The sequence below is a fragment of the Suillus paluster genome (genome assembly GCF_016628075.1).
Source record: "Suillus paluster strain FC165 chromosome Unknown EDB91scaffold_99, whole genome shotgun sequence".
Lineage (NCBI taxonomy): Eukaryota > Fungi > Basidiomycota > Agaricomycetes > Boletales > Suillaceae > Suillus > Suillus paluster.
The window spans coordinates 80211-99640 of NW_024537659.1; the positions used below are offsets into that span (position 1 = coordinate 80211).

A 19430-nucleotide genomic window follows, 5' to 3' on the forward strand; every position below is an offset into this window, starting at 1 on the left:
GTGCAGCACGTGCATCTGCAGTGAAGCATTACGCCATCGAGAAGACACACATTCACAGCACAGAGGCCACTACAAACTCGTTCGCACTAAAGGAGAAAGGCATCTTCACAGACACTTCCCATGCCATGGTGCGCAATATGGTTGCCACCCTAGATGTACCTATACGGAGTGTTAATGCCACCATCAATGCCGTGGCGGAGGCACTTGGTGTTGAGATCACTGGTTCTGTTAGTGGACACAGCATCCATCAAATAGTGGCTGAGGGAGGAGTGGCTGCTGAGGCTCAACTTGTTGATGAGATGAACATCGCAAAAGGTATAGAGGCTTACCATGATTTGGAGAGAACAATTGTGTCTGAAAATTGCTAAACAGGAGTAACTTTGAGTGGAGATGCAACATCGCATAAAAACATCAATTATCAGAGCCATCACATCACTTACTCGTTGCCAGATGGTCATGCTGCAACTCAGTTTGCTGGTATCCTGCATGAGGTGAACCACAAGAGCGAAACACAGCTTCAGGGGTGGAAGTCACGTATTGAGGACATGTATGACACCTACAATGATGTTGTTGGGAGTACAGCAGGTGCTCTGGATGTCCGTGACTTCCCGTCCAAAGTGAAGGGGATGCTTACCGATCATGCAGAAGATCAGAAAAAGCTCGTTCAGCTCTTTACTGAATGGAAACGATCGTGTGAGTGAGAAGTTTGAGGGGAGAGGGCCCTTGTCACCTTACCTCCAGATGATGTCATACACCTCCTTTGGGAAATGACAGAATCCCTTGTAAATGAAGCGGGTGGGATAGATGGGTGGGATAGGCTTGGCGTTGATGAACAACAGAGCTGCTACTCCAATGCGCATCACAACCTGCTCGTACAAATTGGACAGGAGCAATTTGATTCACTTTCACAGTCTGAAAAGGATGACATCGACTTCTTCATTTGGGCTGGCTGTTGCATGCACAAAGAACTTAACACTGCCAAAGGGGGAAATTCTCATATGTGTGCCTGGTGGATAGACAATAGTGTCGAGGGTCCGGTTTTATTGATGAACAAGGACAACGTTGCAGCATCTTCTGCAGGCTCGTCAACTGCCAAGCAGCGTGCTATCCAGGTTTCGACAGGAGGTGCACAAAAAGTCCTGGAACTTGTGGGTGCAGTCTTCCGGCACAAAGATGACAAGAAGGGACAACAGGATTCACTGCGCTATTATTTTGAGGTTGAACTTGGCTACAGAATCCAATGGCCAGACACAAGCAACACACGGTATCATAGCCACGGTAATGCTGCGTGCGAGTATGTCGTAAATGACACACTTTACCTCACATTCCTTGAACTCGTCCCCCTGAAAAAAGAAAGCCGGACATCCACCAATATCGAGTACAACGTCTACCGGGGTTTCATGTGCCTCAAAACCAAGCAGGAGATGATGTCTTGGGCAACATATAATCAATGTATTACCCACCCATACCTGTGTACAATTCAGAACTCGACAGCCAACATCCTAGACCTTGGACCAATTCACATGAAGGTCATCTCGCACCTTAATCACATCATCAATGATATTGATCTAATTCTCGCACCTGACGCTACTTACAAGACATTGACACTCGATGGCAAGCCTTTCGAGTGCCCTGAAGCATTTTATGCTATTCAACGTCTTGCACTGGATCGCAAAATGTATCCTCACTTCCCTCAACTCCTGGTTGCCTTTTTCCAGGGGGCTCTCGACACGTGGATTCGATTTTCTGCCAAGTTCGCAGCTGGTGGAGCAATCGACAAGTCACCCCCTTCCCAATGACAGATGGCGCACATGAAAACCACCAATGATGACAATGAGGGTGCCCTTGGCACTATCCGCACATCCCTCCACCATGCCCCACACATGTCATTATCGCATTTCAATTCTCGTTTCATGTACAAGAAGAATCAGATGAGCACATACATTGAAAATGTTCTGGATGTTAATTCATGCCAGAAACTCCGCAAAAAGGCTCATGAAAGGGACAAGAGTGGCGAGGAGCGTAAACGGCGGTTCGCGCAGGTCAAGTATGATAAAGAGGTGGTATGGCAGCACCGGGAGCAAGATATCAAGAAACAAGCATGCCGTGATGCTGCAGGAGCAAAACTTGATGCGGTCATCCCACATCTCACACTTGAAGATATCACAAAGCTTCGCACCCCAGAGATAGACCTGCAAATTCGTTGGCATCGTCGATTTGACCCTGCAGTACCGGCAGCCAAACACATACCAACCACGAAACAGAAGAAGGTGGAAGTGCTGCTGGAGGCCGTCAGACGGTATTTGAGTGGTGAGGCAACCCCCGGTGGACATCCAATGTCTTCGCAGCTGCATGCGCTCGACAATAATGCTGTTACATCCCACTTGCTGGAACTAGGGGATGGGGAGGACGAAGCTGAGGATGAATGATGGTTAATTTTCTTGCCAAGTTGTTTGATGTTACCTTATACAGCTGATATTATAATTTCTTTGCACGTGTAGTTGTAATTGGCGTGCGCTAGTCATACTCTTGATACATTCTTGATATTTGCCATCATGTTCGGTAGCATTGTGCTTACATAATGTCACACTTTGTTTATGGGCATTGCCCATCCCCAGTACCTATCCCAGCCCTTATTTTACCTCCTAGAGTGCCCTATATCATGTACTGTGCTGTACTAGCATAAAATAGAAAATAGCTACACATTTTTTGTAGTGCTGCCACAGTCTGGTTCTCCATGGTTCAGTCCATGGTTCTCACATCAGCCAGAACCAGACTGATTTCTGGTTCTCAGTTCTGGCTCCTCCCGAACTGTTCCAAACCCTTGTCAATTCTTACTTTGTGTCATATCCTGTACCTCCGGATCCAGAATTCCGGATCTACTTCATTGAAGTCCGGTCCTCCATCTTACTATTCTGCCCGGTGCTCCACCTTCATCTCTGCACTCACCCCTAACTCCTTTTAGATTAGCTATTGCTCCGGTTACCGGTTATGTCCTATTCCGCTATGCTTACTGATCCATCCACTCTTACTTCATTTCCGACTCCACTGCTTTGATCCGTTATACTTAGTAATAGACTTTCCACATGCTTCATCCATAGCCCTTACCTTTGCTGACTGATTTACCTACATGATACCTACAGTATATAAACCCCTGTAATACTCCGGAACTCCTCAGTTTGAATATCATCTTAGTTCTGCTCATTCCTGCAATCTCCGGACTTGAGTCTCACCTCTTGTCCACCTCCGAGTCTTAGGGGTTAAACCTTAGGACTACTTCTCTGGCTCTACCTTAGAGTAGTCTAACCTCTGTTCAGTTTCTACTCCGGACTTCCATAGTAGCCTTACTCCCTCCCCATATAAACCTTCCGGAGTTCCGCTGAACTCCGCTGACACTAAGTCCTCCAGAACTCCCTGGACTTCTGTTGGACTTCCCCTCTGTCCCCCGGAAATTAAAGGGCACGTCCTCGGGTAAGGGGCGCAGTGCACGAGCTGAAGCCAAAGCCCTTTGAGTAACCTCTCCCTTGAGCACGACCTTAACACTTTGACATTGCTTACCTCGACATCAGACCGACCTTCAGGATTTGCACTGTTGGTAACCTGGTCAGGCTACCTTTAGCCTTTTTGAAGGTAAGTAGTAACCAATTGAACTTTCAATTCTCTCACCCACTGACATATGCTTATTTATGTCACAGATATTTGTTTGTTTAAGTCTCTACATCTTCCTAGATGATTATGATCCTCCACTGGATTTTTACTCTGACTGATCTCCTAGGATACCAATATTCTGTGATATGCTGGTGTTTTCTCCGTGCTCTGTGTACAAAACAAGGTGACGACGACGAAATTGTGAGTTAGTTACCTCCCTGAAAATGTCTCAAGACTCCTGTGCTCTCAATGCTAGTGGCTCCCTCAAGGACACTTCTGAGATCAAGTTCTACAACAATCCTGATGACAATGTTCCATTGCCACAGGTCCCATCAGCAGCATCCATGACAAACACCTTCTCCATTCTACTCAAGGCTGGACATGTCCCAGCAACTGTTGCAGCTGGTTCTCGGTGCTCTGGCCACCCTACAAAGCCCCCAGCTCATGTTCGTGATGCTTACAATGCCTGTTCTTTGTCCTCGGGCACAAGGAAGCATGCATGTGCATTATCAAGTGCTGCGGCAGACCCTCTGGCACCTAAAAAAGTCGCCATGCAATTCTTGTCTCCTCTGGATTCTGACGATGAGGACGACGAGGTTGTCCCTTCTTCTCCCCCTGATCTAGATGAACCAGGCGAACCATCCTCTGATGAACCGATCCCTCAACCGGACGATGACAAGGCTGATGAAGCTCAATCTGAGAGTGGAGACACCACTCAGACAGTATGTACCTCTTATACTCATCATCTTCCTTCACTAACACTCATGTTTATGTTTCAAAAAGTGAATGTACAGCAGATGTCCGTACAATATTCACCTGTGCTTCTGACAGGTGGGTCTGCAACCTGTGCAAGTAAGTTTATTGTCTATTTTTTCAATTGTTTCTAACTTTGTATAAGGGCTGCTGGTGAACCAGTCTCAAGGCACACATTTTGTGGTGGCACTTCAACATTGCGGACACACATTGTGCGCAATAAACGCACTCACTTTCAAGTATACAAGGAACACTGTGAAGCTGTGAGCATCACAATGCACACTTGCGCAATCCCACCTGGTGAAGATATGACTGTGATGCAAACGACTCTTGACACCAGCCTTGTCTTGAAGCCACTCGTATTTACCAAGGAAGGGCTACTTGAATACATCATGGAATTCATCGTGACAGAAGATGAGGTACTTCGATTTTTTATATTTGTATTCATTTGAAGTTCATTGACATCACGTCAGGCAATACAGTTAGTCAATAAGCCAGCATTTCAACGTTTGCTGCAGTATACATGTCCATCCTTAACTGAAAAAGATATCCCGCATCGCACCAAGTTAATGAATACCATCAAATCTCGAGTGATGACTGTGGTCAAAACTATCAAGAACCGTCTGGCAGTGAGTTTTTCCTGCTTATATTGTAGTGAGTCCTGAAACATTTTGTTAGCATATTGACAGTGCTATTTCGATGACATTTGATTCGTGGACATCGATCATTGGTGAACCTTTTTTTCCATCACTAGGTATTACATTTGGAGCCCTCCTGACAAACCACTGCAGTGGGAACTCAAAAATGAGCAGCTTGATTTTGTTCGCATTGAAGGCAACCACAGTGGCCAGACCGTTGGCCATATACTTGTCAAGACGATCAACAAGTATGATATTTGCGAGAAGGTTAGTCTGGAGTCTGTCTTGTTTTAACTATGGATTAACTTTGCCCATAGGTTGGATGGATGACATTGGATAACACTTCAAATAATGACACTGCCATGAGGGAAATTGGAAGAGTCATAAATGAGGATGACAAGGATGGTAACTGGCTTGTGGGTCCCTGTCACATCTGTTGTCAAGAGCACATCTTAAATCTGGCTGCGCGTGTTAAGACCATGCTCAGGGGTAAGGTTGGATCTGAGGGGCTTGGCTTCAGCTCGTGCACTGCGCCCCTTACCCGAGTACGTGCCCCTAATTTTGGATTCGGGAAGTTGGATGAGCAGAGAAGGCGGCCGACCTAGGGAGTCAATCCCCTAGGCCAGCAAACAGGAGTTGACTTGGGTTGAGCCTAAGTCAAAGGACAGAAGAGCAGGGCTTAGGAAAGGTAATATTCAGACTAAAGATCTACAGACAGATGTACATGTGTTTATATACTCTAAGTAAGTAGCATAGCATAGCAGAAGGCTATGTGCTGAATGTACAGAATTACTAGAAGGATGACTGAGACATACATGAAAAGGCTCGGAGAACAGTATGTATGCAACAGATCAGTAGTCACTCCAGTATAGGAATTACTGGTGATCCGAAAGGAGGAACTATGATACTAAATGGAGATAGGGCCAGTTGAGTGGTACCTAGTCTAGGAGTGGACCGGTGAGGTGGTCGGGCAGACTAATAGTCGGGTGAGGCGATACAAGAGAAACTGGAGGAACCAAGTGGGTCGGAAAAGTGGAGATGGTGGAGGGAGTAGGAGTAGGATCGGTCAGACCAATGGAGCAGAGGAGTGGAGCTCCAGATAGGGTCGGAGGGTAGGGATATGGTGTCGGAGGAAATAGGGGTAGTGTCAGAGGGGCGGAGCAGAGTCAGGCAGAGGTAGCAGGGCTAGTCCTGCTGAGATGCACTTTGTGCATTGTTGGAGAAGGAGGGATGGAGTGGACAGAGAAACAGGGGGTCGGACCAATAGTAGGGATGTCTATGAACAGTGTTGGGAGTGGCTGAATTGGGTATATGACAGCACAACACTTCGTTGATGCAGTCGCGCCCACCCCTCAGGCAACAATACTCAAAAAGATCCGTCATGCTATCGATTGTGGTGAGGATGCCGATGTTGACAGCTTAACTGAACAACTCACTGCATTGGAGCATGATCCCGAAGCTATTGTTGAAGATGGTTTTGATGTTGGTGACGCTGTCAGAAAAGCACTGGCTCTCATCGAACAGATTCGCAAATCACCACAAGCCCAAGCATTCTTCAGAAAATCATGTGAGGAAGAAGGTGTTGCCGTTCGCAAGATTTTGACATGGGTGAGAACATGCTGGGCATCCTTGTTCAAGTGCCTCGAGCACTTCTTGTCTCTTGACCTGGTAAGTGAGACATACAGTTACATGTTTAGTATCTAATACCTTGATTTTTTTTCAAAGGCTGTCAACCGCTTCACGCTTCTTGCTGACAAGAGTCACAAAGTCCCAAAGTTGTGCAACAAGTCATATGCCGACTTCAAGCTTGATTGAGCCGACTGGAGAATGATACAGCTAGTGCACAATGTCCTCAAGGTAGTTATTTTTCCATCTGTTTGTTTATCTACTGATTATTTTGACTGATTATAGGAGCCTGTGACTGCGCAACAGTCTTTCTCTTCAGTTGCATACCCGACAGCCTGGCAAACTATACCTATACTAGAATGTCTCACTAATACATGGCAGACAATGGTGGGAAATCTGGAGTATGCACTAATCGTGGACACCATTAGGAAGGGTCTCAAGAATATTGACAAATACTACCAGAAAGCTAGTGACTCAGACATCTACTTTATCTGTTTGGGTGAGTACCAATGTTTTTTTCTCAAGTCTATTTCTGATTTTACTATAGTTCTCGACCCTAACTACAAGTTAGCATATGTTGAATGCCAATGGACTGAGATGAAGGTTGTGAGTGGGAGGGCTCGTCTTGAAGCAGTGGTAAGTACTAAGATGGGCACTTAGTTTGATAAGTATTATGAAGCACTGCCAGGCCCAGGATTACATGTCAAAGAGCCCATGGCCATGTTGACAACAAAAGGCTCTATTCCATATGGTGAGTCCTGGATGCATGACACCATCATGGCACGTCAAGCCGCAGACCATCACACACACAACCCTCATCAAGAGCTTTCCTCATACCTCAATTCACCATTGGAGGAGACAGACAATGTTATGGTGTGGTGGGGTGTAAGTCCACCCTTGATTTCATTTGTTCCTAGCTTACATTTTTGATTACTAGGTACACTTGCTGCAATATCCAACACTAGCTTATGTTGTGCATGATTACCTTGCTATTCAAGGCAGTGCTGTTCTGTCTGAACGCACCTTCTCCAGTGGAGGAATCACATTGACTCTGTGCCGCAATGCACTTGTGCCAGCCACATTTTCGGCACTGCAGTTGATGAAGGCAGCTTATCAGAATGGACATATGTCTGCAGCAGTAGAGGCAGAGGAGCATGCAGCTTGTATGTAATTGGACTAGCTACTCAATGTCATGTACTGTCAATGATTGTTTTTGCGCTTGAAATTTTTTTGGTTTGGTTTGCATTTGAACCAGAGAAAAACTGAACTGAACTGCAAAGAATGGTTCTCAATGGTCTGGTTCTGGGTTTGATGATTTGGTAGAACTGGACCATGGTTTGGTTCTTGGTTCTCACCCAGGAGCCTCTGAACTGGACCAAACCGGACCGTGGCAGCACTAATTTTTTGAGCTTTAGGTATATAGACTTGTAAATATGATCCCCAACATCCCTTCAATAGTATATGCAACATATCACGAGCCTAGGTCAACAGGATCAGTCACTGTGGTGCTATGTGCTTACCCTCTCCTGGTGGTTCACCCCATGGGAATTTTTTTCCTGCAGCTCCAGCCCTCCAGGTTGGTAGGGTGCCTGTTCCTATTGATATCTAGAATATATAAATCACATAGCTGTATGAGAATAGCAACAGAATCCTTCTCTAGAATGGAATATCTCCTCCTGGCTATACTGCTGCATATTTTCGCATTTTTAAGGTTTTGCCATTGCACAAACTATCCAAACTGTTTATAGTTAACTTCTAGTACATATATCAAGTCTTTTCATGGCAAGGATCAGACAGGAATATGTCAGAATATTAATATCAGGGGTATGTCAGGGAGATTTACTGATAAGTAATCTAGGGTCTCATGAGGATACATCTGTGTAATCAGCCACTTGCTATATGGTGGGCCTATACCCATTATACCATCTCTGAATTTGTAGAAAGATCCATTCATATCTGAGTGAGTGATAAGCAAAGTAAATGTATGATTATGATCTGACCATGTATGTAATAGGAGAAATACATGAATATACTAATATCTAGGTCAAATATTTTGTTAAAAATGAGTTAAATAGAATGTAGACTACCTAAATATCCTGTACCACGAAATACTCAGGGGCTGTGTTCCCCAGTATGTATAGTGTATATTGTGATAGTCTGATTATAATATACCATTCTATACCTGTCTAACAGTCCTGATCAGTAACAATAGGAGATATATCCTTGATATTAATATTCTGACATATTCCTGTCTGATCCTTGCCATGAAAAGACTTGATATATGTACTAGAAGTTAACTATAAACAGTTTGGATAGTTTGTGCAATGGCAAAACCTTAAAAATGCGAAAATATGCAGCAGTATAGCCAGGAGGAGATATTCCATTCTAGAGAAGGATTCTGTTGCTATTCTCATACAGCTATGTGATTTATATATTCTAGATATCAATAGGAACAGGCACCCTACCAACCTGGAGGGCTGGAGCTGCAGGAAAAAAATTCCCATGGGGTGAACCACCAGGAGAGGGTAAGCACATAGCACCACAGTGACTGATCCTGTTGACCTAGGCTCGTGATATGTTGCATATACTATTGAAGGGATGTTGGGGATCATATTTACAAGTCTATATACCTAAAGCTCAAAAAATGCATAGCTATTTTCTATTTTATGCTAGTACAGCACAGTAAATGATATAGGGCACTCTAGGAGGTAAAATAAGGGCCAGGATAGGTACATATATGTTTACAAACATATTCTAAACACGCTAGAGTACCCCAATACCAGAGGGGCAAAAATGCGAAACAGTTTTTGATATGTTTTCTATTATGTCACACTTGCAGAGGCTCTGTACCAGGTATTGGTGCAAAAATAAAGAGAAAAAGCGGTCTATTATATTCTATTATGTGTATATAACCTATACTACTACATAAATGCAAGCTGTATCTAATTGTGATGTGGTTGGTGAGGCAGGGATGGATGGGGAGGGTGTGGGAAAGGTTGATATTGTGGAGAATACCCAAAATGGGCTATGTTTTGGGTGTTGTGGAGAAGTTCCCACAGTAGGTGGCTGAAAGTGCGCCTGTGAGTGGCTGTACTAACACCTGAGACACCGCCAAAAAAGTTCTGCAAGCAGATGTGATACATATCCAGAGTAAGATTTTGAATACATCGAACCATTTGTATGCTGTATGGATAATGGACAGTTATATAATAAAATCACAAATAAGAATGAGGATCAAATTCTATCAATCAAATTCAGAGTAAGTTTACCAAAAAGAGGGTGAATTTATTCCAAAATCTGCATATGTTACAGATTGACTGAATTTTTAAAATTTAGTGACAGATATGAAGATGCCTCTGACTTTGCAATTGTTTGTGCATATTTCATGTGACATTTCCGAGGGAAGACTTAACATCAAATTACATATCAGACTTCAGGTCTGCCTCTGCAATAAGCTCGAAAATAAATCTAAAAAATAATCATTATTTGCTGATGTGACAAATGTGTTTACAAATTCAAATTATGAATATGGCGAAGATATGTACTAGTGGCCCTCTGAGTACCCCACTAAAAGGTCCACTGGGGTGGAATACCGCTCATAAAAGTTTTGGGTATCTCCATTGCTGAGAGTGTCAACCAAGGAACTTGTGAAAATAGGGGTGTTTGATTGAGATGGCGAGAACTATATATTGAGTCACAATCGATTTGAACAAAGCAGATAAAAGTTGTGCTGCAATTGTGCAACATACAAGTATTTACTGCATTTGATAAGTAACTCTCCCCATGCATATCATGGGTTTCATCAATGGACGTTGGCAGAATGATAAACATCCTACTGAATGGATAACTACCTGTCTGAATTTTTTCTTGAAAGTCCACCACCATCAAGTTGATCGCCTCCATATTCCATAGAGAGGATCTCAAAGAGTCTTGCCAGTCGATGGTGATGTTGCCCAAACTTGGTGGGCTTTCATTGTAATGAATAAAAGTGTGAACCATTTGCGACAGAGGTGATTGTGGCAAGGGACCAGTCTTGGATCGTAGAAGATGTTTCTCCCATAGATATATCCAAATTGAGCGCTAGGATTGATATTGGTCAGCCCCTATTCACTTGGAACACCCCAGACTTACATGTAATTGATTCTTGATGCCCTGCTTCCCCGGGTGCTTCCTGTGAGGAGAAGAAGGTGTTAGATTGTCGTCACAATCAGGCTCGCTAGCATCGTCATCTTTAGATGACCCACAATGTTTCCAGGCGCATGTGAGAGCAGGTGGAGTGGTGTGAAAGCAGGTAGAGTGGATGCTCTTAATTTCACCAGTTATCCGTTCAATAATTGTTGGTATCATAGCGTCAACTGCACTCCTGAGAGCAGGCACAACTACCTTGTCAATTGCTGATTTACCAACTGTCCCAGATAATTTTCTGTGATGAGCAGCAAGGGCAATGCTCTGTGTCATCCAGAACTTGTAGGAATATCGGACACTGGTTCCGAATGGGTTATAGGGCTGATGAGCGGGAGCAGAGTGGCTGCTGGCACATCTTGATCTATTGGGATTTCATGATTGGCATGGGAAGGTGGCTCATCGTTTATAGGAGCATCGGCCATGGGAGCATCATTTTGTTGAGCGTCAGTGATGGTTATCTGGGCAGTTATCGGAGAAGACGGATGAACAAGTGCAGCAGAGATATCTAGAGATGCTATTGGAATGGATGAAGGGCCAGGGGACGTGAATGAAATGGTAGCAGGAGGCGGGGACAAAGACTCGGTGGGGCCACATGAAGAGCTGGTGAGTGTAGTGGATTGGAGGGAGGAAATATTTAACGGGTGGGATTGAGGGGTAGACTTGGACACATGGTGTGGAGAGTGGCTGGAATGCTGTTCACATGGAGTGAAAGAGGTGTATGGCCTGTATGGCCTGTATGCCAATGAAATATTAAGCCTGTTCTCTAAATTAGCGCAATGTTCTGGCACAGTTGGGCCTTGCGAAACGGGAGTCCCACAAGTGATAAAACTAGAAAAGATTGCAACTTCAAAGTCAGTGCTAGTATGTGCATCCAATTCGGTCACGTACTTGTGGGTGGTCCACCCGATTACAATGAGTGCTGTGGCAAGGTTTTGGGGACTTGGATTGATCTCTGAATTGTCATGCAGGATAAAGTTGTCCCCACGTTGAGCCATAACCACAGGTAGAGAAATAGGTTGGTCGGTCTCACACAATGTAGCATCATGATATACTTGCAACAAAGTCCACAATTATATGGCATCTGCTTGCTTCGTCTGCCTGACAACTAAATGAAACAAAACAAGTTTGAATAAGATTAGATAACAATAGGCCAAGGGGAACAAGTCCTAATAAGAACGCACCTGTCATATACCTGATCCAACTGCTCCAATATTAATATCTGCTCCGCTTTCCGACCACCTCTGCTCCATCCATCGTCTGCTCCATCCAATCACAGTCCACATTCTGCTCCTATGCTTCCGCTTGACTGCCCGACCAGTCCCCTTCTATAACATCTCCATTCAACTGGAACCTCTTTCCCCTTTTAGACATATACTTTCCCCTTCAGTACATAGACCCTTACTTCCGGATCACCAGTAATTCCTCTTACCGCTCAATCACTGATCCGACGTGTACATATTGATATCTGCTCCGACTTATGTCTTCACCTGTGTAAGTACTTACAAATTATATCCTTGGTACATAGCTTTACAACATAGTTATCCTGATTACTGCCTCATACTTAGAAGTATATAACATATCCTGTACTTAGATATTTTCCTCAGTCTTAATATTACCTGTCTTCTTGCAGTTTCTACTTGTGAGAATTCTCAGTAGGACCTTGCCTCGTGTCATATCCCATACCTCCGGATCCAGAATTCCGGATCTACTCCATTAAAGTCCGGTTCTCCGTCCTGCTATTCTGCCCGGCACTCCGCCTTCATCTCCGTACTCACCCCTAACTCCTTTTAGATTAGCTATTGCTCCAGTCACCGGTTATGTCCTTTCCACTATGCTTACTGATCTGTCCATTCCTACTTCATTTCTGACTTCACTGCTTTGATCCGTTACACTTAGTAATAGACTTTCCACATGCTTCGTACATAGCCCTTACCTTTGCTGACTGATTTACTTACATGATACCTACAGTATATAAACCCCTATAATATTCCGGAACTCCTCAGTTTGAATATCATCTTAGTTCTGCTCATTCCTGCAATCTCCGGACTTGAGTCTCACCTCTTGTCCACCTCCGAGTCTTAGGGGTTAAACCTTAGGACTACTTCTCCGGCTCTACCTTAGGGTAGTCTAACCTCTGTTCTGTTTCTACTCCGGACTTCCATAGTAGCCTTACTCCGTCCCCGCATAACCCTTCCGGAGTTCCGCCAAACTCCACCGACACTAAGTCCTCCGGAACTCCCTGGACTTCCGTCAGACTTCCGTCAGACTTCCCCTCTATACCCCGGAAATTAAAGGGCATGTACTCAGGTAAGGGGCGCAGCGCACGAGCTGAAGCCGAAGCCCTTTGAGCAACCTCTCTTTTGAGCACGACCTTAACACCTCATCCGGACACAAGTTTCATCTTATTGTCACCTCCGACTCTTCGCCCTGACTTAGAGCAATGCTCTAAGTCTTCTCCTTACTTCTTCGACCCTATCAAGTGTTCCCACTGCTCCTATCCACCCTCCACACTATCCTCCACCTTCTCCGCTCCGCTCCTAGTTGGCCTGCCACTAGTAGCATTTACCTCCCGACCCTCAAAGTGGACCTAAGTGGTCTACTTGTCCTACCATTGGACAATGTTGGACCCGCTCCAAATTCGGGGCACGTACTCGGCTAAGGGCACAGTGCAAGAGCTGAAGCCAAGCCCCGACCCCACCGCTTCTTGAGCCGGCACGGTACCTAACAGCACCATGAACACTGAATCGTCTAATCGGTAGTCACAATTGGGGGTTAATACATAATGATGGCCTTCTTGTTTTCAAAGACTACAATAACATTGAGATTGATGCCATGCAAAGCGTAAAGTATATGATACTACTACTACATTAAGTCTACATGATAGAAAAAGAAAGTCTGTGAAATAAGGTTTTGAGTCCTAAGTAGTGAATGGGAGAATCAGACTCTGCTGGAGGTACCCGAAGCAGCTAAGTGGTTGAGCGGCTGCCAGCAAGTTCCATCAGAGTTTTGACTGACTCGAATTCACTACTTAGGCAGCGAATCCCTGTTTCATTGCTTTCTTTCCTCCTATCACAGTCATTTACAATCATTATGTTAATGTTTTTACTTATGCAGACTGTAGAATTGTAGACTCATAGACTTATATCTTAAATTTCAGTTTGGATGTGTAGTAGTTTTGTAAACTTATGGTAGCGGTTCTGATCTCCAATTGCATTTTGAAATGTTACGTGAGTCTTGCAAAAGACTGAAGTCTAATACATACCCCGTGTATGCTGTTGTGTAGGTCGTTTTGTTTTGTGCATTAAAGGAAGTTAAATTGTCATACAGACCGAATCGAAACATCAAACACTCCCGCCAAGCCTCACATACCTTGTCGGATCAACTTGATATCATTTTTCATATAGGATACAGCAGGCAAGTTTCTGTGCTTTGATTCCACCACATCCTTATACTTATCTTAAGGTCAAAGCACTTTCCCTATCCCTGAAGGTTATATCGTGGTTGTTGTGTGCCCTAGTTTGCTTGATGGCTATTGTCGTTGATGCGATTCAAACACAGGCTACTGGCTTCCCATATTGTCATAGATCAGAATGTGCATAACTACGTCAATTACCAATTTTCTAGTCCCCCTCTTTCTTGCGTCATTTGCTAACTTTAAATATCATTTGTTGTCTAAGCAATAACTTAGAACTGAGGTAGCGGGCTCCACCACAATGTAATGGACTAAACAGTGGTATTTGTTCTTGTATTTGCTTGCCACTGAGTGCCTAGCGAGTTCTGGAACACCCCAGTGACTTCTGGAGCATCAGTGACTCGGTCCAATTCACTACTTATGGTGCTAAATCTCACTCACTTTTTCTTTTTCTTTCCCCTCTCCCAACACAAGAAGGGGATGAGCCTCTTACGCGGTATCACCATGATGAGCACCTCCACATCTGGGATCTTGCCAACTGTCAGCTCGTCCAGCGCATTTCCTACATGTTGCCTCCAGCCACGCATGGATAATCTCTTGCAAAATGATCTTGTAGGTAATGTCCTGTGGGAAGAAACTGATCTCCCCGCCACCACTTCTTCTCTCATGGATCACATCATCCCAAAATCAAGTATCCACAGATCAGTTTTTGAGAACATTACTTATGTGACTGGAGTGCCGATATTCGTCGATCACAAGTGGCAACTTGATAAACATTGGAACAAGCAGATGCTGACACAGAAACAGAAGCAGGCGCCAGACGACACTGATTCAGATACAGAGGAGTTGGGGACAGATTGCGAAGGTTCCTCTGCGTCAGGGCAGGAAGGTTCCTCCATGTCAGCTGCGCCTGATGCTAGTGATCAGGGCTGGGACTCTCGAGAATACGACCCTAACCAACCAAACAGAAAGCTGACCCCGAAGAGGATACCAGAGCAAAAATGGGCGCGTCTCTTCAATACTGTCTATATGGCCATGCACATGACATATAGGGTGATGTTCCCTCATCACTCACCCATGTACCCTTTTGAACCTGCAGATCGCAAATGCCCACATCGGCAATGGTCACCGGAGTTTTGCAATGCTCCCATTCTGGACGTGACCAACATCCAGAAGCCTGGTGTAGTCCTTCTTGATCGTGACGTTCAACCAAAAAGCTGGGCACACGTCCTCACATGCGTTGAGATCACTGAATCTGATCTTGGCGCAAACCATGACATACCATTGTTCAAGGGGGTGATCACCAAAGGTTATCTCATGATGTGAGAACAGCCCTGGCGTCGGTTCATTGTGCTATTTAGTCTGGCAGCAAACCATCTTCGTGCCCATTACATGCACCACTCAGGCCTGATCATCACATGTCCCATCCTAATCACAGCAAACCCAACATGTCTTGTCGACATGCTAAACACCATGTCACTGGGGAACAATAAATTCCATGGCATGGATTCCACCATGCACATGTGCAATGAGTCCTGCAAGCAAACACAATGTGAAGTGGGGGACCAGGCAATCGGCTGGATAGAGGACAAGGAGAAGCAGAAATTATTGATCATTGCTATTTTGTGGAGAAGCCAGGGTCTTTTCTCTTGCAGGACTATTTGCTATCATGTTCAGGATAAGGATGGAGTTGAATATGCACTGAAGGATTGTTAGGTGGATGAGGCAAAGAAAGATCATGAAGAAAAGGTTCTTGAGATGGTCCGGGGCATTCCTAATGTAGTTACTCTCATTGCCGCTTAGGATGTCGAGTTCGAGGGAGAGCCCGCCTCTACATTGTGCATCCGTAACCGCCATGGGAAATTCAGTCCTGAATTTTACTGTAAATATCACCGACACATGCTTTTGACCCCTTGTGGAGAGCCACTGTCGACATTTTTGACTAAACGAGAGCTGATAAGCACTTTTCGAGACCTTGTAATCGGTGGGTTTCTTCTTTGACTGTTTGAATTAAGCTTGATCTTTACATTGATTTTTTTTAGTGCACAAGGCAATGACCAAGAGGAAAGTCCTACACAGAGACCTTAGTCCCAACAACTTGATCATCTATAAAGGACGTGGCTTCTTCATTGATTTTGACCACGCCCAGATCATTGCGCAATGCAACACTAGTGTTTGTGCACAGGGTACTGTAAGTTCAAGTTCAAAGGTTAATCTTGTATAAGTGGCTGATCCCAATGTTCGAAGTGCACCTTGCTGTACATGTCTATCTACCTTCTCCGTTATCTCCATTCAGCATCTAAACTGACAGATAAGGATCTTGTCGTGACGGGACAGATTGCCAGTCATGATCTTGAGTCTCTTTTCTACATTTTTGTGGAATTTGTGACTACATATGATGGGCCGCATGGTAAGATAATATGCCCAAAGACAGAACAGTGGGCTGATCTATTGGAGGACATAGGCTCCAGGGCCGTTTCGTACAAGTCGGGGCTATTACTCGCAAAGTGCGACGAGGAGTTGATGAACTGTACAACAGCTTACTTTGGCCAACTCAAGTATCTCATTCAGGAGTGGCGCCTCAAATTTCTTCAGGCAGTTGAAGAAAGTTGCGAGAGTGGCATTCATCATGAGGATATCGAGGAGGTCCTTGTGAAATGGATATATCATGAGGCTGCTGATGAGCCCCTTCCAGTTGCTCAAGCCTCGTCATTGAGTCCAGTCAGCATCTTACCTCTTCCAGTTCCTCGTCATTCGAATTGGAAGACTGTCCCGGTGAAGAGACCGTAATGTCGTCAATATGTCAATACTTGCCTTTGTATGTTTTGTAGTATCAAGTTATGTGTCTGCTATTGTGACGCCTCCTACTACCTGCTGCTCGTCAACGTCCCTCGCTTCACGCAGTGCATGCTGTAGCTCATGTAGAAAAAGATCCGGGGTATGCTCTACACTAACTCTGAGATGGCAGTGTGAAGTGGGTCACTTGGCCTGGGAGGTTGCCGGGTCAGTTGAGCCCACATCCCACCATCACAATCATCCCAGCACTACGCTGCTTCTCCAGCCCCTGAATGACAATTTGACATGGAACAAATATCACCTTGTGAAGCATGGTCAATGCCAGCTCGAATCCGCTGGTGAGAACTACTGCAACAAGGATTGACAAGCTCATCCTCGATCAGCTTGTTCCTTCTGCTGTAATTTCCTAGTGGGATTAGGTATAATGGAAGTACTTAATAATAGAGCATATAGAGTCAAAAAAAATAAGGTGTGCACTGCACAATGCTGCCACACATAGCATGGAATTGGAAACATTGATCACTGAAAGCTCTTGGCGAAATACTCACGTGAGTAGAACAATAGAATAAGATAAGAACTGCAAAGCAAAGCAAGGACTGTAATTCTACATACCCTCATAGACAGCGACGGCTTCCTTAACCCAGGGTAGCCTGAAGAAATCACTCCTATGCAACTCCTCAGCATGGATAGTAGCACCCTCACTTGGTCCACTTCCGAGCATGCTTTCCAAGTCGCGAGACTGCGACGCCAGCCACGTCTGTATGAAATTTGCTGGGTCATTGGCGAAACTTTGAAGGAATTGCCGCTTCATGTGTGAGTTATGTAGTGATTGTGCTAACAGCGCGATCTGCATTTCACCAATATTAGAGAAAGGGAGTCAGACCTGAGGGAGTGGACATTTACCTTGTCATCTGACTTGGTGAGGTCGGATATGCTATAGGCTTTACTTGACTGCATTGTCACCATGATGGGGTTCTTCAAGTTGGTGTCCTCCATCTTGATCTCGATATCCCATGCAGAAGGGCGCTCTGGGGGTATCTGTGCTGGGTTGATGGAGGCATCAAATATTGATTGACTAGCTCTGGCAGTTGGTGAAACATGATGCCTTCTCCACCACAGATCTGCAATCATACAATTGGTATGATAGTGAAGAGTCAACAGAATCAACTTACCAGTCTCAAATAATCGTCAGCATGTATTCTTTGACAATCAGTTTTATCTTGCAGGCCGTGTATTTTGATATAATTCCACATAGCCTGGATGATGCCAACATGACTCTCCTCTTTGATGCCCAAGACGTTACCTGAAAGGTGGCATCAAGTTTAGAATTCATGAAGATACACAAGACATACCCAAATCTGGAGCCACTTTATACTGCTCTGGTGTCTGCTCAAGATATATGATGAAACACACTTTCGTCGGCTGGTCTCCAGTTTGCCTTATGATGAACCCATCTAGAGGCAACTGAATGGCTGGAACTGGAGGCCACTGAAAAGACAAGTAAGAACTAGACAATGTTCCCATCTGGATACAAGGTAGGGTCATGGTCAAGCTCAAGAATCATTCATTTTATGAGAGTCGAGAATTTCCGAGGTGGAACCCTGTCTCATGCACGTTGATTTGGAAGCTTCATAGGCATCAAAGCAATGCATTGATGCTTGCTGAAATAGATGTGCCTCTAGTAATCGCCCTTCGACTTTCAGGGACCATGCTGGAATTCACTGCCCCATCTTGAAGTTTACTCCCTCAGCAGCTTCACCAGTTTGCCACACCTGCCCAGAAACTGTGTAGCTCAAGAATAACCGAAGTGTACAGTAGTCTGATCATCATCTATTTAATAGACCAATCATCAATTGTAGGAATGTGAAATGTACGGTTGGATTGTGTGCCAACGCGTCTTGCACTTCCACCTTTTTCTGGTTCATTGTCCAGTCAAGCTTTGGTACATTTGTGAGTCCTCAGCAAACTCATGGGAGCTGCGCAAGAGCATTTGGAATGGATTTGTCTGTGATTTTATGTCTCCTGGGGATACCTTAGTAGGTTTATAAAATAAACTTTGTGAGGAGCGTACTTTGCAGCTTTCACCCTGTCCATCAATTGTGGTGAACATTTGAAATTTGCAAACTTGAATGATGGTCAATGACTGTGTCTCAGGCTCTCAATGTTGTGTGCAGACATTGTTGCCCATTGTTGTTTGACAGACTTGGGTATGTGTCAAGTCTGTTGGTGGTGGTGGATGTGATAATGTTCAATCCCAAAGCTGTGCTCTGACTAACCACTCTGAAAGTAAACAAAAGCAGTGAGTTGTGCAAAATGGAATTTAGTCTATCGATTTGGAAATAGCTGTAAATGCAGAATCAATGTAGACATTT

At 44.6% G+C, this 19430-nt stretch overlaps 4 protein-coding genes across 4 annotated transcripts; 2 read left to right on the forward strand and 2 right to left on the reverse strand.

Moving 5' to 3' along the window:
* Positions 1–3872: 3872 nt before the first annotated feature.
* On the forward strand, positions 3873–9377 carry EDB91DRAFT_1086592 (uncharacterized protein; the record flags this gene model as incomplete). The annotated part of the gene is made up of 14 exons (XM_041316068.1): positions 3873–4370; positions 4480–4500; positions 5019–5030; positions 5357–5455; positions 6396–6707; positions 6765–6806; positions 6951–7164; positions 7213–7301; positions 7326–7416; positions 8124–8241; positions 8425–8489; positions 8741–8796; positions 9116–9190; positions 9339–9377. 14 exons carry the CDS (start codon positions 3873–3875, stop codon positions 9375–9377), a joined length of 1731 nt encoding a protein of 576 aa, XP_041171603.1.
* Positions 9378–10209: 832 nt separating this feature from the next.
* Positions 10210–11845, reverse strand: EDB91DRAFT_1086593 (uncharacterized protein; the record flags this gene model as incomplete). Its single annotated transcript, XM_041316069.1, has 5 exons — positions 10210–10347; positions 10425–10745; positions 10797–11071; positions 11131–11582; positions 11739–11845. 5 exons carry the CDS (start codon positions 11843–11845, stop codon positions 10210–10212), a joined length of 1293 nt encoding a protein of 430 aa, XP_041171604.1.
* A 2921-nt stretch (positions 11846–14766) lies between these two features.
* Positions 14767–17052, forward strand: EDB91DRAFT_1254095 (uncharacterized protein; the record flags this gene model as incomplete). The annotated part of the gene is made up of 7 exons (XM_041323752.1): positions 14767–15584; positions 15624–15933; positions 15979–16011; positions 16066–16246; positions 16305–16453; positions 16510–16672; positions 16727–17052. The coding sequence occupies 7 exons, from the start codon at positions 14767–14769 to the stop codon at positions 17050–17052; spliced, it is 1980 nt and encodes a 659-aa protein (XP_041171605.1).
* A 610-nt stretch (positions 17053–17662) lies between these two features.
* EDB91DRAFT_1316423 (uncharacterized protein) lies at positions 17663–18983 on the reverse strand (the record flags this gene model as incomplete). Its single annotated transcript, XM_041325193.1, has 8 exons — positions 17663–17905; positions 17962–18096; positions 18135–18179; positions 18231–18361; positions 18411–18546; positions 18572–18610; positions 18801–18877; positions 18902–18983. 8 exons carry the CDS (start codon positions 18981–18983, stop codon positions 17663–17665), a joined length of 888 nt encoding a protein of 295 aa, XP_041171606.1.
* Between the last annotated feature and the right edge of the window lie 447 nt (positions 18984–19430).